Consider the following 13,009-nt stretch of genomic DNA (forward strand, 5'->3'; position numbering starts at 1 on the left):
ACAAATTAATAGGAGAGTTCACAGAAAGCTCTGGGTTTCCCTTCAGGTTACTCGAGGGGCTTCAAAGAGCTGATTTGGTCCCTGGATTTCCACCCTGAGAAACTGTGAATTATTTGTGCAAAGGACATTTGTGACCTGTTTGTGGGTGAGGTATAATGCCTTTTATGGCATGGCATTTCCTGTGGGCACAGTGATAGGAGTCAGCAAAGATCTTCAGTTAAAGAAAGCCCAATGATTTCAGTAGTATATATAACCACTGGACCGGAGGTAAAATCATTACTATTATTTTTTAATTTTAAATGCATTATTCATTTCCTATTGGCCTTTTTTACCAGTTTACTCTGCAATGTAGCCAGGTGCAGGTTCTCCCTGTTCGTTACACTGGTTTTCCTTCCTGGTGGTTCACTGACACAGACACATTAAGTACAGAGATGAATGGAAAGGGCATTGTGGATAATGCAGACCAATGGCTGATGTGTATGACCAACAGGCAATGCCTTTTCTTGCTGTTCAGAGCCAAGCCCACAAAAAATGCAATCATCCCTCACAGCCTTATTGGTGTAACTGCACCTTGAGATGACAGTGGCTGTGCTGTTAACCAGCTCATGCTCTGCCAGGCTGCCAGCACCTTTCTCACCGATATCCCTGTGCCACTGTCACTGAGCCTGGGTCAATGCTGCCCAGCAATGGCAAAGGGATGGAGCAGGGAGTCAGCCCGTGGGTCAGCCCTGAAGGCTGCAGAAGGGAGCTTCATAGAACGAGCAGGGACCATGCACTGTGTGTGCTCTTTCCAGCCCCTTTGTCTGCCTTAAGGAGAGAGGAGCAGTGAATCTGATTTTGCTTCTGCAAAACCATCATAAATCACAGCCTATCCCCTCCGCTGCCCACTGACAATGAATTTCCAGAGAGATAAGGGATTTAGGATGCCTTTGGCAGCGTGGGTTCAGCCATGAAGAGTTTGGTTGGGTTATGTAATAAAGAAATAATATCATAGCACAGCTCCTTTGGAAGCTGCTTGAAGGCAATGCGCCTTCTTCCTTCCAGCACGTCCTCCCTTCTTGCTGCCTTTGCGAAGGCTTTCTGTGTTGACAAAGGAGGGAAAGAGGAAGGGACAGGAGAGTCTTTGCACGAAAGCAGCCCAAGCTCCCACCGAGCACCCGGGGCTAGAGTGGAGGGAGGAAGAAACAGGCAGGAGCTGTAGGGCGTGTTGCGGGTGGGAGGAGAAAGCCGGGCCGGGAGCTTCTATATATGAGGGGTGCTGTGACGAGCCGAGTCTAGCCTGGAGCCATGCGGGGCTGGGGGCTGCTCTGCGGCATCGCCCTCACGCTGCTGCTGCCGCGCAGTGAGTGCGGGGATATCGGGATGGGCACCGGCGGGCAGGGGGCATGAGTGCGTTCTGCTGCGTGAGCCGCGGGGAGGATGGGCTTCGCATGGCAAGGGGCTTGGGACGGCAGGGTATCCATCTCCTCCTGCTCCCCTCCTCCCAGCTTCTCGTTCTCTCTCTTGGCGCTGAGCCGTTCGCCTCCTGTTCCCTATCCCCAGGCGCAGAGGCTGGTGGCACAGAGCCGCAGCCCGCCGTGCTGGTGCTGAGCTGGGACGCGCTGCGGAGCCCCGGCGGAGAGCAGGTGGGTCGGGTGCGGTGCTGCTGGGCTGGGCGCCCCGTTCTACGCCGAGCTACTGCGGAGCGCTGCCAGGCGGAGGGATGAGGCCGCGGTTCCTGTGAGCCCCCGCGGTGCGGCTGTGTGTTCTAAGCTGAGCTCTGCGGTGAGGCTGAGAGGCCGGCTGCAGTCGGGGAGCCGCTGTATCCCTCCCGAAGGCAGGGGAACGCAGGGCGAGCTGGCTATCTGTTCTCGGTTGGCTGCTCCTTTACACGTGCATCCTCACTGCCCTGCACTGACGCTTCCAGTCGCGTCTCTCTGACCTACTATAAAGCTTTGCTTTCACTGTACTGAGATGGATCACAGCTGTGAGGGTGTTTCCCTTAGAAATATATAAATAAACCCCACACAAATAAACAAAACGCAACAACTCCAAAAGAAAACCAAACGAATCACTCAAGAGCTCAGGTGCAGGTTGCAGTGACAGAATGTTTTGGGTTAGAAGGGATCTTCCAAGCTTACCTACTCCAACCCAGCAGACCTGGCTGCCCAAAGCCCCATGCAGTCTGAGTGCTCCCAGGTATGGGGCATCCACAGCTCTTTCAGACCACCTGTGTCTTGTGCCCTGTGTGAGTATAGACCTTTCTCCACTTCTCTTATGCTCTCAGTGGCTATCTGCAGCTGTTCTGAGAACTGCTGGGATGTCAGACTTGAATGTCAGCCACAAACCAACAGCAGTTTCCTAGCATCTCTGCTGCTGATATCATGAAGGTATCAAATAATGAAAGGGGAAAATCCAGATGAAGTTGCTAAAACTGTGAACCAGAAAAAGGAGAGCTATACCATTTTTGTAAAGAAAATTATGGCAGCTCCCTCTAACTGCTGTTATTCTGGGCTTAATGTCCTTTCCATACGATAGGAATTTCTATAACTCCATTGTGCTGTATAAGGAAAAAAGCTGCAATGACTTTCTCATGCTCTTAATTCTCTAAAAAATGTTCTTGCAACATAGGCTGGAAGTTTTGTTTCTCTCTATTATTGATAGTGATACAAATACATCTGGACAGCATTTGCCTTTACATAAAGTTGCTGTGTCTCAGGGGTCTTGATTTGTTTCGAGCAGATTCCTGCTGGCTCCCAAACCCATGTTAGCAAATCTTACGTACAGCTGGGATAGTTCTGTTCCATGGCAATCAATGGACTCTGAAGCTGAGTGAAGGAAAGCATTATTAGTAATAATGATGAAGAGATGTTACAGTCACAGAGACATTCAAATCCCCTAGTGATGGGCGAGGCAACATCATCTGCAACTGCTTACAAGTCAGCAAAACAGCAGATCCACCCTGTGGTGGACTGAGCATGTAATTTAGTGAACTAAAACTCAGCCCCTTGGCATTATCCTTTATTGTATGCATTAAGGTATTTATATCACCTGATGGAATGCCCTGGAAACTGAAGGACAGATGAACAAAACCCAGAGTATGAGCGGAGAGCTGATGAAAACAGAAGCTTGTAAGCTGGAGCTGACAGAGTGATGCCCAAACATACCTCAGGGCTGACCGCCTTCTAACAGAGCATCTTACTCAGCCTTGCTTTATACTGCTTTCAGTTGATCTGTTCTACAGAATCCCCTCTGACACTCAAGAAGGAAGTACATAGGTTGACCATCTCTCATTGGTTTTCATAGCTTGTTTTTTTTTTGGCACACAGTTTAGGTGAATTGAGAAGTCTGTTCTTATCAGAGGGCTTATTCATGCATTTCCTTTGAGAGGAAAAGCTCATTCAGAAACCTGACTTCAGCTAGCCCTGCTTTGACAGGGAGGTAAACCATAAAGAAATCCAGAGGCCTCAACACTGGGCTTCTGGCAAACATACTCTATCCTTGAGTTATTTAATTAATATTTTTAACACTGCTTTTGCTGTCTGCATTGCTCCTTTCTATCAGCTCTAGTAATGGTGTTAACTCATCCAGCTGTCCTACATCCTAGCTCAGGGCTGTGCTTTGGGCTATTTGTAGATTACAGACTGGGGCTGTGGCTGCTGTGCTTGAACTCCCAGGAAAGCTGCTGCCATGGTTTCTGCAGCCTGGGACTCATACAAGAGCAGCTGTGAAATAATGTCCCCTAGATCACTAGGAGTCTGAAGACATCTACAGGATCCTGTTGTCTGCATCTTACTGGCGTTCCTAGAGTGAAAGGAATTTTGTGTAAATCTCTGAAAGAGGCATGATTCCTCTTGTCTTGAAATAGGCTTCTAAAAAAAGCCTTTTTCAGCTGGGATGACAAAGGAAGCTTTGGTTAACTTGCTCATCTGTTCGATGTGTAAACCTCAGGGGCAAACTGTGATGTCCCATGATGCAGTCCTGACCTTGGTGTGCCCAGGAATGGGCTCAGTGCACACCAAGCACTCCAGCACCAGGACTCACTGAGCCCATCCCTCCCCATGGAAGACTGGGGGCACTGGCTCAGATGCAGCACCCTAGCAGCACAGCCATGCTGCTTACCAGTTCTGTGTTAGAGTGGCTGTGCTGTGGGGATGCAGCAGTGCATCTGGAGCCATTGTTTCTCCTCTCCAGCAATGGAGGTTACAGCCTTCCCCTGTAGAAGAAGGTAAGGAGTGCTTTAAGGTCAGCTGCAATATCTAAGAGGAACAATTTGTTTTTCTGGATGTGTTCATAGTGGTGATGATTCATGAGTAACAGACGCTGTCTCTTGCATGCAGCATCCACTCCGAGCTGAAGTTAGGATACAGGCAGAAGGCCAGGAGCTCATCTTGGACTTAGAGAAAAATGGGTAAGTGTGCTTTGCTCCGCTGCTTGTGTTCACTAAAGCAATGAATAAGGATTACAGTGAAGTCAACAGGAAAACCTCCACTGACTTAACAGGATTTTTATAAAGGCAGGATGAGGAAGTACTTCTTTGGATGTCAAGGTTATCCCAGGTCTGAGTCCTCACTGGTGTTAATCAGGCAGCGTTCACTGCAAGAAAGCTGTCAGTAAAAAGCAGACTGTGACCCGATCTGCAGTCTGGAAACTTACATTTGTACCATAGTTCTTACATTAACCAGAAGGTTGCTGGTGCAGAGTGCACTACTTACCAAATGACTCACTGTGCCTCTAATACTGTGATAAGAAGAGATGCTGCTTTTTCTTTCCTAGGACAGATGATCTGATAGTTTTTATTCCATTAGTGCCCTTCGTGCTAAAGTACACTGAAAATATGCTTTTGCATTAACTGAAATGCAGCCTCCTCTTGAGCATGATCCAACAACCATGTGAAAGTGTAGGGCATGATGTGTATGGAATCCAGCTGACACTACAGGAAAAAGGTGTGGAGGCTTTGCCCCATGTCTCTGGATTAGTTTCCAGTGGTGGAACAGCAGCTGGATATTTAGCTGCCATAAGCTTGTTTTGTTAAGCAGTCCGCTTGTACTGTTAGTGTTTTAATTTTAAGTTGATCCGAAGAGTTATCTGTAGAAACACAACCCAGTGTATGTCTACCAGAACTAGTAGAGGGAATATTTATCTTCAAATAATAACCCTTCCTATATTTTAAATGGATTGCATGGACATCCCAGCCACAGAGCTTAGGGGCTCAGCTTTCCTCCTGAAAGAGTGAAATATCAGAGGATCTTATCATCTCTGATTGCAGTATGTGAACCTAAATTATATTTGGGGTGTCTTAGAGGAAAAGCAGATTTTTCTTGGCACTGTGTGCAGCATAGACTGATAGCTGATGCAAGGAATGCGCATCCTACTGGGTGCTTTTGGTAATAGAAGCTTTTGGTATAAAAGCTACTGGGAATTTCAGAGCTGCAAAACCTGGACATGTTTCCTATTCAGTTGTACACCTGTGTAGAACTAAACAGAACAAGCTATTAGTTGCCTGTATTTTGGCATCTCTCAGCTGGGAAAATAGAAGTGATTAAAGAGCAGGCAGCATAAGCACTGCCGGTTTGGTCCTGTGTAAAGCAGGGAAAATATCTGTTGCAGGTGACAGTTTCAGCAGTGAGCTGAACCTGGAGGCGGTGAGCTTGCAGGGGTCTCCTGGTGAGAGGGTGTTGGTCTTAACATTTGGCACTAACTGCAAAGGTGAATTCCCTTCTGGCATGGCAGAAGTGGGGTTCCTTCCAGAATTATGTCACTGTGCTGGTGACAAAACAGCCAGGTGCCTGGTGGGAGCAGGGCTGGACTATTTCCAGTGCAGGCAGACTTGTTGCTGGTGTTGGTAAACACAATGATAAGAATAAAGGGCTTCCATTGTGTTTATTTCCTGAGATGTATTTTCATTCATTGAGATGTGTATACACAGACTGAAGTGCACACACGCTTCCACTGCAGGATCAATCCCTTGACAAGGACTGCAGAAACAGGGCAAGTGGCTTGGAGCTCTTATATTCTGTGGAGAATACGAATGATTCATGGATAGCAGCACTTCATATGGGAGACTTTCCAGTTCTCAAGTCCTTGTTCAGGAGATGTGATGGCACCATCCCAAAATGAAGGTCTGTGAGCATGATTAGAAAGGCTCTGAGAGCTGCTGCTTCCCAGACTTGAAGAGGTGCAGAAGTAGTTCAGAGACTCTCAGGCTGAAAGAGAAATGATGAGGCAGCCAGAAGAACACGAAGTTCATGGGAGCCCCGTGGATGCTGTCATCATTAGCATCTATAGAGCACTTATATGGGAAGTGGAGGAATGTCTCTCCTCACTGCAGTGCGTGGGGTCCAGCGTGGAGCTGTTTCCAGTACCTAGAGCTCATAATGGGATGAGGAGTGATGACAGAATAGGGATTTCTTCCCTAAAGGGTCTGTAAGGCACCAAGGCAATGCAAGAGAAGCTGCCATTCTCTACTGGGGTCCAACCCCTTGGAGCAGTCTGAAACCTGGCTGCTCTGTGTTCGTGTTCCCTTGACAGTGAGCGTAACAACTGCAAGGAAGTTACCTGGGGCTTTGTGAGTTAAAAAGATCTCCAGAGGCCTGGGTCATTTCACTGACTGTTGTAGAGGGGCTCTGGAAAGCTGGTGGGTTAGGTTGCGTGCTCACTTGTTAATCAGTCCTTAGGGAGAGATGAAGGTGATGAAAATGATCTTGCTTTGGAAAAGTGAGAGAAAAAGCCGTACAGATAATTCTTTTGTTTGTTGTAGGGACGCAGTGTCTTTCAGTGAAACAGGATGCTGTTTCCAATATGTGGAAGAAATGGTCACGTTAAGATTGTGATTTCATATTCAATATAAGAAGGACATGGTGTTCATCTGCAGAGGTGAAACAGAAGTTATTGCATATACTTCTTCGAAACAGACTTTTGAAAGACCACCACACCATCTGGGTCTGGGCTTCATATATCTAAGAATACAATCATTGCATTAGCAGTTAACATAATGTTGCATTATTTCCTGTTTGGGCACTTATTACAAAGGAGGAACCACACTGCAGTTCTAAGTAGAGGTCACAAAAGCATGTCATGTTTCTGAGGAACAACAAAAGTATATCCCCTGAACGACTCACACTTCTCTTAAGTGATCCAAAGCCACGTCCTGCAGCTGCAGGACTGGAAAGCTCAAAGCTGCACAAACAACAAATATATGGAAAGATGCCTATAAAACAGCCTTAAAGTTGGCTGGGGATTGGGAGCGAAAGAATCTGAGTTGCAAACATTGGATGAGAAGTGACTTAAAGGCATTTTTTAATAAAAAGAAGCTTTGAGTCAAGCATGGAGGGGATGCTGAGAGTCTTGAGTGTGTGGTAAAGCTGCCTGGTGTGAACCTTTTCTTCCTGGCCAAAGGGTGAGCTGATATTTTTGCAGCAGAAACTTGTGTGAATTTTTTTCTCATCTAAGTACCTTATAAACATGGAACTCAGCTGTGTGTTGGCTGCTGCTCTCCCACAGCATTCGTGGTTGTGGGGGGCAGAGCCTGCGTGGGGCCGGTGGAGATGTGCAGAGTTTGCATGAGGACAGAGCAAAGAAAGCCCAGAGCTCATCTGATCAGGGTTCTGAAGCAATTCATATGGTTATTTGCTGGATCTGATAAGGAGCAGTATTACTTCCAAGCTCTTCTGGCCCTGTCCAGGTAGCTGATGATTGCTCCAGCCCTGGTTGATGCCCTCAGCAGTCTGGTAATGGCTCTGTATGTCACTTGTGTGTCACTGTTTCCTGCTTGTTCTCATTTCCAGGGCCTCCCTTCCCAACTGAGTGAGGAAGAGGGGAGGCTGCTGCCCACTCCCAAGCAGGAAGGATATCTGAGATTATTCCACTGATGAGCTACACACTGTCAGTGTCTAATAGGCTTCCTGCATGGGGGGTTAAGGGTTATGTGAGAGAGGGAAATAGAGTTTATCCTGCTCTGCTGTCTCTTGGAGTCATCAGAAAAAGAGTGGTGGGACGTGGGAAGCCATCACTGCTTTTCAGCCTTCTGATTCTCCTGGGATATTCAGTGATTTCTATACAGTGTATGGAGGAAGAGGAAATTGAATCCTTTAACTTTTCTCTCTGATTCATTAGCAGCTAATTTTCTATTTATTTTATTTCCTTTTTCCTCTCCAGGCAAGTTTTATAGTTCCCACTGGGGGTTATGTGGCAAATTTTGCTTAGGTCCTGTAACATGATTTACACAGCAAGTGTCAGATGATGCAGATGACAAAAGGGGATTGAAAGCACTTAGTAGCTTGTGGTGTTCTCCAAGACCTTGCAAAAAGGTAGTTTAGTTCTACTTCAAGAGCTGGGAATCTACTTATTCCTTCCAAGCTGCTGCTGTTTGCACAATAAACGTGGTCTCAGATACATCAGCATAGCTCCTGAGGGTGGGAGCTTAAGAGCTCTATGATTTTTCTGGATGAGACTTAGTGACACAAAGAGAAAACTTTGGAGTTCAGTGATTTAACAGTGCCAGGTTTTGGCTAAAGAAATCCAGGGAGGTGAAATCCCTGATTTCCCATTAGTGATGGATACAGACAGCAGGCTCTTTGCATTGTCAGGGGTGACATTTTGGAGGTGTTTGTGATGGGGTCACTCTCAGGTTCTCACAATAAATCCTGACTTGAGGGAATGTTTGAAGGGCTGGGAAGTAAGGAATTTAATTCCCTCTCTTACCCTTCTTGGATCCTGCTGAAAGGCAATGGAGTGGGACCACAAATCATAGATGAAATCTAATGTCTCAGCTTTCTTGGGAGAATCAATTCCCTCCACCTCCAGATGCTGGCAGCCAGGCTGGACAGATTTATGGTGATTTGAGGAAACGGACAAGGAAAAAAGATGTCAGAAGAATTGGTGTTTTTTACAAGAGCTTCCTGAACCATTTGGCTTCTTTTTTTTTTTCTTCCATGTACTGTTTTGGAGAGCACTGGGGTGCTGCCTGCTGTGGTGGTTGGGTTCTTCCCCAAACTCTGCCATTGCCTCGTGTGTGAGGTGCCTGGCCTCCCTGGTGCTGTGTATTGGTGTGGTGAAAGGGAGATGCTCTGATCCAGAACCTCAGCTGTCCATGGCGGTGTGCAGAGCAGGGTTTTGTTTCAAACAATGATATCACTGACAGCTGGGAGTGGGTCCAACGCTGCTCCACGCCAGTCATCAGAAAGTCTCAAGCCATCTGTATGTTATGGCAATGAGCCACTCGTGCTTCGTTTGGCTTCCCTGCTTGGATTGGAGCTGTATCCCAGAGCATTCTGTGGAGCAGATCCTGCCAAGACACAGGCCCTTCCAGCCAGCATGCTGCACGCCGAGCTGGATCTGGGGCAGTGACTGATGTTGCCAGAGGTCGGTCGCTATGGGGAGGTGCGATGGCTGCTCTGGGGCAACCTGAGAGCTCCAGCGGTCTGTGTGGCTGCAGTTGCTATCACAGCTCTGCTCTCTGCTTTCCAAATCTGCTTCTCCTCTGAGTTCATCAGTTCCTTCTACCGATAACCCCTCCAGTGACCAACTCCATGCTTTATGATGTGTGCTAGTGGTCTGCCAGCTGTGTGAACATCTCTGAGGCCTTTACATGATGGTATTTTCACATCCAAGCTTCACAGGCATTCAGTTTTATCTACAGCTGTTGCAGAGGTAGGCTGTGCAATAGGAAAGAAATACCTAATCATGCTGTATTTTTCTATACTTCTCCATCAAGGACGTAAGTTCTGTGCTCCTATGAAAGCAGTGAGTTAGGTCTGTCAGCATTTGTAGAGCTGAGCTTCCCTGGAAATCTGGTAGTGACTATCCCAGAATGAAGGCCACAGCTAAGGTCTGGGGGTGACAACATCTCACTGATCTCTCCTGTTTACCCAACTTGTACATATGAAGGAGAGGAATGAGCTGGACTGGTGCACTAGGAGATGTGAAGGATTCTTTTCTATTTGTTTATGCTTTGGTGGTAAATTTGATGCTGAGGAAGTGAGCTGGGCTGGGAGTGGACTTTCGCAGGCTGTGAGGTTTAGTCGACCCCTGAGGGTATTGCAAGATGTCCTGTTGTCTTTCCTCTTTCCTCACCGCCCTCCTCCCTGCAATGCCCTGCTATGCTGGAGCCTCAGGGCTCCCCTGTTACAGCAGGAAAAGGCCTTCAGAACATAAGATGGCACTAATCAGCTGGAGGAGCCACATTTCCAGCCCAGCAAATAAATACCTCTAAAAATGCAAGCATCCCCCCATGCCTCTGAGATTGAAGGTAGGAAGAGATGTGCACACGATGTGTGCTGTATGCCATTATTCCATGCCCCAAAAGCCTGGTGCCGAGCGGGAAGTGGAGGGATAGATAAGTTGTGGCCACCAAGATTCAAAGCATGGGGAATTTTATGGTGCTGGAAAAGAGAAAAACTAGCTATTCATAGTGCATGCTTTCCAAGAATAAAGGAGCAGGAGGCAAACACAGGCATGCTTGTTTGGGATTTAAACAAGTAGGCTGTGCAAGCCCCAGCTACTGGAAATCTACAGGCTGGTGTCTAATTCTGGCTGTAGCAGCACAAAGCAGATTCACATTAGTTTCATGTTTGCTCTGAAGATGACAGTCTCTTACACAGACCAGATACCTGCCAGAACTCATTGCTCAAGGCAATTTCCTGCCAGTTAATGCAATCTGTTGATTAAACATTTGTTTCTTGCAGCCTCGTGCTGAGCAAGCTACTGCAGTCAGGGAGATGAAGGGAGTTCTTTTTTGTGGGATGGCACTTCTGGGCTTATCTTCAGTTTACAGATTGAGATAGCTGGAAAGCAGCAATTTCTGGATCGCTGACAAGATCTAGTGATGGGAATTAGCACATCAGAAAGAAACAAAATGAGCCTTCCTGGGCTACAGTGGCCTTTGGAAGTGAAGGTAAAAGCTGTTGAATGCTCAACACTAAATGCTGTCGGGTAAAATGGTGGCACATGGATCTGTTTGATACAAGGCTGCTGAGCAAGCATGCTGAATAGATGGTGCACACTGTAGGGTTCTTCTCCAGTTTTTTGGACATGAGGCTATTGTTTAAAGGAAAGGAAAAAGTTTTAAAGCTGTGTTATATTGCTGCTGAGATAGACACAGGATGTGACCTTCTTGCTTTGGCCAGATTTTGACTTACTGTACTTTTTTACATCACTGTTTAGAAAATGCAGATGTTTAAAAAAAGAGGGAAGGCTGTTTCCTCTGGATTCAAGTCAAAATACTTACTATTCAGTGCATAGGAGCGCCTTTTATAGGCTTTTGGCTTGATCTTGGGCTGAAGACAGGGACAATATTGTCTGTACAAGGATGACATGATCAAATTTAAATGGGGGAATCAGCAGTTTCCTAGGACAAAGATGTGAACTGGCCTCTGGGCAGAAGTTGCAACACAGAAGCAGATTGGTTTATAATTGTGTTCAGATTTGGGCACTGGAAAGTCAGAGTCTGAGACACACGCCATTGCCCAGATGTGTCCTGAGCTGGCCTTCAGTGTGCTCAACCTAATTCCATTACATCTGGGCATAACTTAGCAGCACAGAGGAAACCACACAGTGCATTGTATCATTAAGGGACTTTTTTTCTCTTTTTCCTCCCGTAACTGCAGAGACCTGTTTGCACCAGGCTACACCGAGACTCACTACAGCCAGACAGGACAAGCACGGACCATCCCTCTGGCTCACACTGTGAGTGCTGACACCTACAGCTGAAGGGGAGGGTGGTCTGGCTTTCTGACCTGGGGTGTTCCAGCAAGAAAGCATCTCCATCATCAAAAATTGGTAAAAACATCTTAGTGTACTGCCTCTACTCTGGTGTGAGAGCCAAGGTCAGCCCCTAGGATTGCTTCCCTCTCTGGGTGCTGGGGATTAATTCATTCCTCCTGCTGGTCATCCCCTTTTAATTCTCCCACTAGGTGCTTCATGCTGGGAAGAACCCAGCCTGACTAAGTTGGCTCTGCTTGAGTAACAACCCCATGAATTTCTGCTCTCACGCTGCCTTTGGCTGATTTACCAGCAGTGAGCATGCAGTGGCACAAAGATGTGCATTGGTTACGACATAAAAAATAAAAGACAAAATCCCCATGAGATCATTTTTATTGCTGCTGCCCCAGGGCAAGGGGGAGGGCCATGGTTGATGCATTGGCATTCATACCCCAACTCCTCCTGGTCCCTACTAGAGACTGCCTTTGTTCTGCAGATGAGGACTTGCTGCTGCCCATGCTGTCACACATCTTTGTGTGGGGGACACATCTTTGAGGGCCTGACCCAGGGCCAGCTGCCACCAGCAGGCAGCTCCACTTACCAGCAGCTCCGGGTCAGGCTTCCTGCTGCAGCTATTCGAGGTGCATCCTTGGGGATTTAATTGAGATAGATGCCACATGCAGCAGAAAGAAAGCAATTACAGGAGTACTGGCTGTACTCAGCTGGGACTTACTGATGTCTAAATGTAATGCATGTCAACCATGAATTGGATTACCAACCCTTTGCCCCTCTGCCTTGCAGGAGCACTGCTTTTACCAGGGGGTGGTGCGGGGCAGAAAACACTCCAGTGTGATGCTCAGTTCATGCCAAGGGCTGCGGTAAGTGCTGGGGCAGATCTGCTCCCCAGGATCTTTCTGGTCAGATGGGCCTGTTCTTAAATTCCACCCTACCAGAAGTCCTGGGTGTCAGAGGAAAAGCTGAAATCTGGGGAAAACTGATGACCATAGTTTCCTATACAGCTCCTAGATTGCTTCCTCCTCTGCACTGGCAACATTAATCCATACATCAAATAACTCCAACATGGGATACCCCTTCCATTATGTGACCTAGGACTGTGTCCCTTATGGAGGCAGGGACAGGGCTTGCCATGCTGCAGAAACCAGTTCCTTCTCCCAGCCTCTCCCGGCTGGATGGTTTTCATGTTTTGGGCAGCCTTCAGATCTGAATTTCCTCCTATCAGCCCCATTTCCTCTCCTCGCTCCCTGCTTTCTCCCTGGGTGGTGCAGGGCTGTGTGTTATGCCTCTAAAACCTTGGCTGTGGTAGTAATGG

The 13,009-nt window shown here is 47.3% G+C and overlaps 1 protein-coding gene across 1 annotated transcript in view; it reads left to right on the forward strand.

Annotated features, from left to right (window-relative positions):
* ADAM19 (ADAM metallopeptidase domain 19) overlaps positions 1-13,009 on the forward strand; it is a 30,721-nt gene continuing 17,712 nt past the window's right edge. The window contains exons 1-5 of the mRNA XM_031598209.2: positions 1-1,342; positions 1,543-1,625; positions 4,320-4,390; positions 11,586-11,664; positions 12,481-12,557. Of these exons, the coding sequence (XP_031454069.2) occupies positions 1,288-1,342; positions 1,543-1,625; positions 4,320-4,390; positions 11,586-11,664; positions 12,481-12,557 (365 nt within the window). The 5' untranslated portion in view covers positions 1-1,287. The remainder of the gene's footprint in view (positions 1,343-1,542; positions 1,626-4,319; positions 4,391-11,585; positions 11,665-12,480; positions 12,558-13,009) is intronic.

The sequence above is a fragment of the Phasianus colchicus genome, chromosome 15 (genome assembly GCF_987193195.1).
Source record: "Phasianus colchicus chromosome 15, bPhaCol1.hap1.1, whole genome shotgun sequence".
Classification (NCBI taxonomy): domain Eukaryota; kingdom Metazoa; phylum Chordata; class Aves; order Galliformes; family Phasianidae; genus Phasianus; species Phasianus colchicus.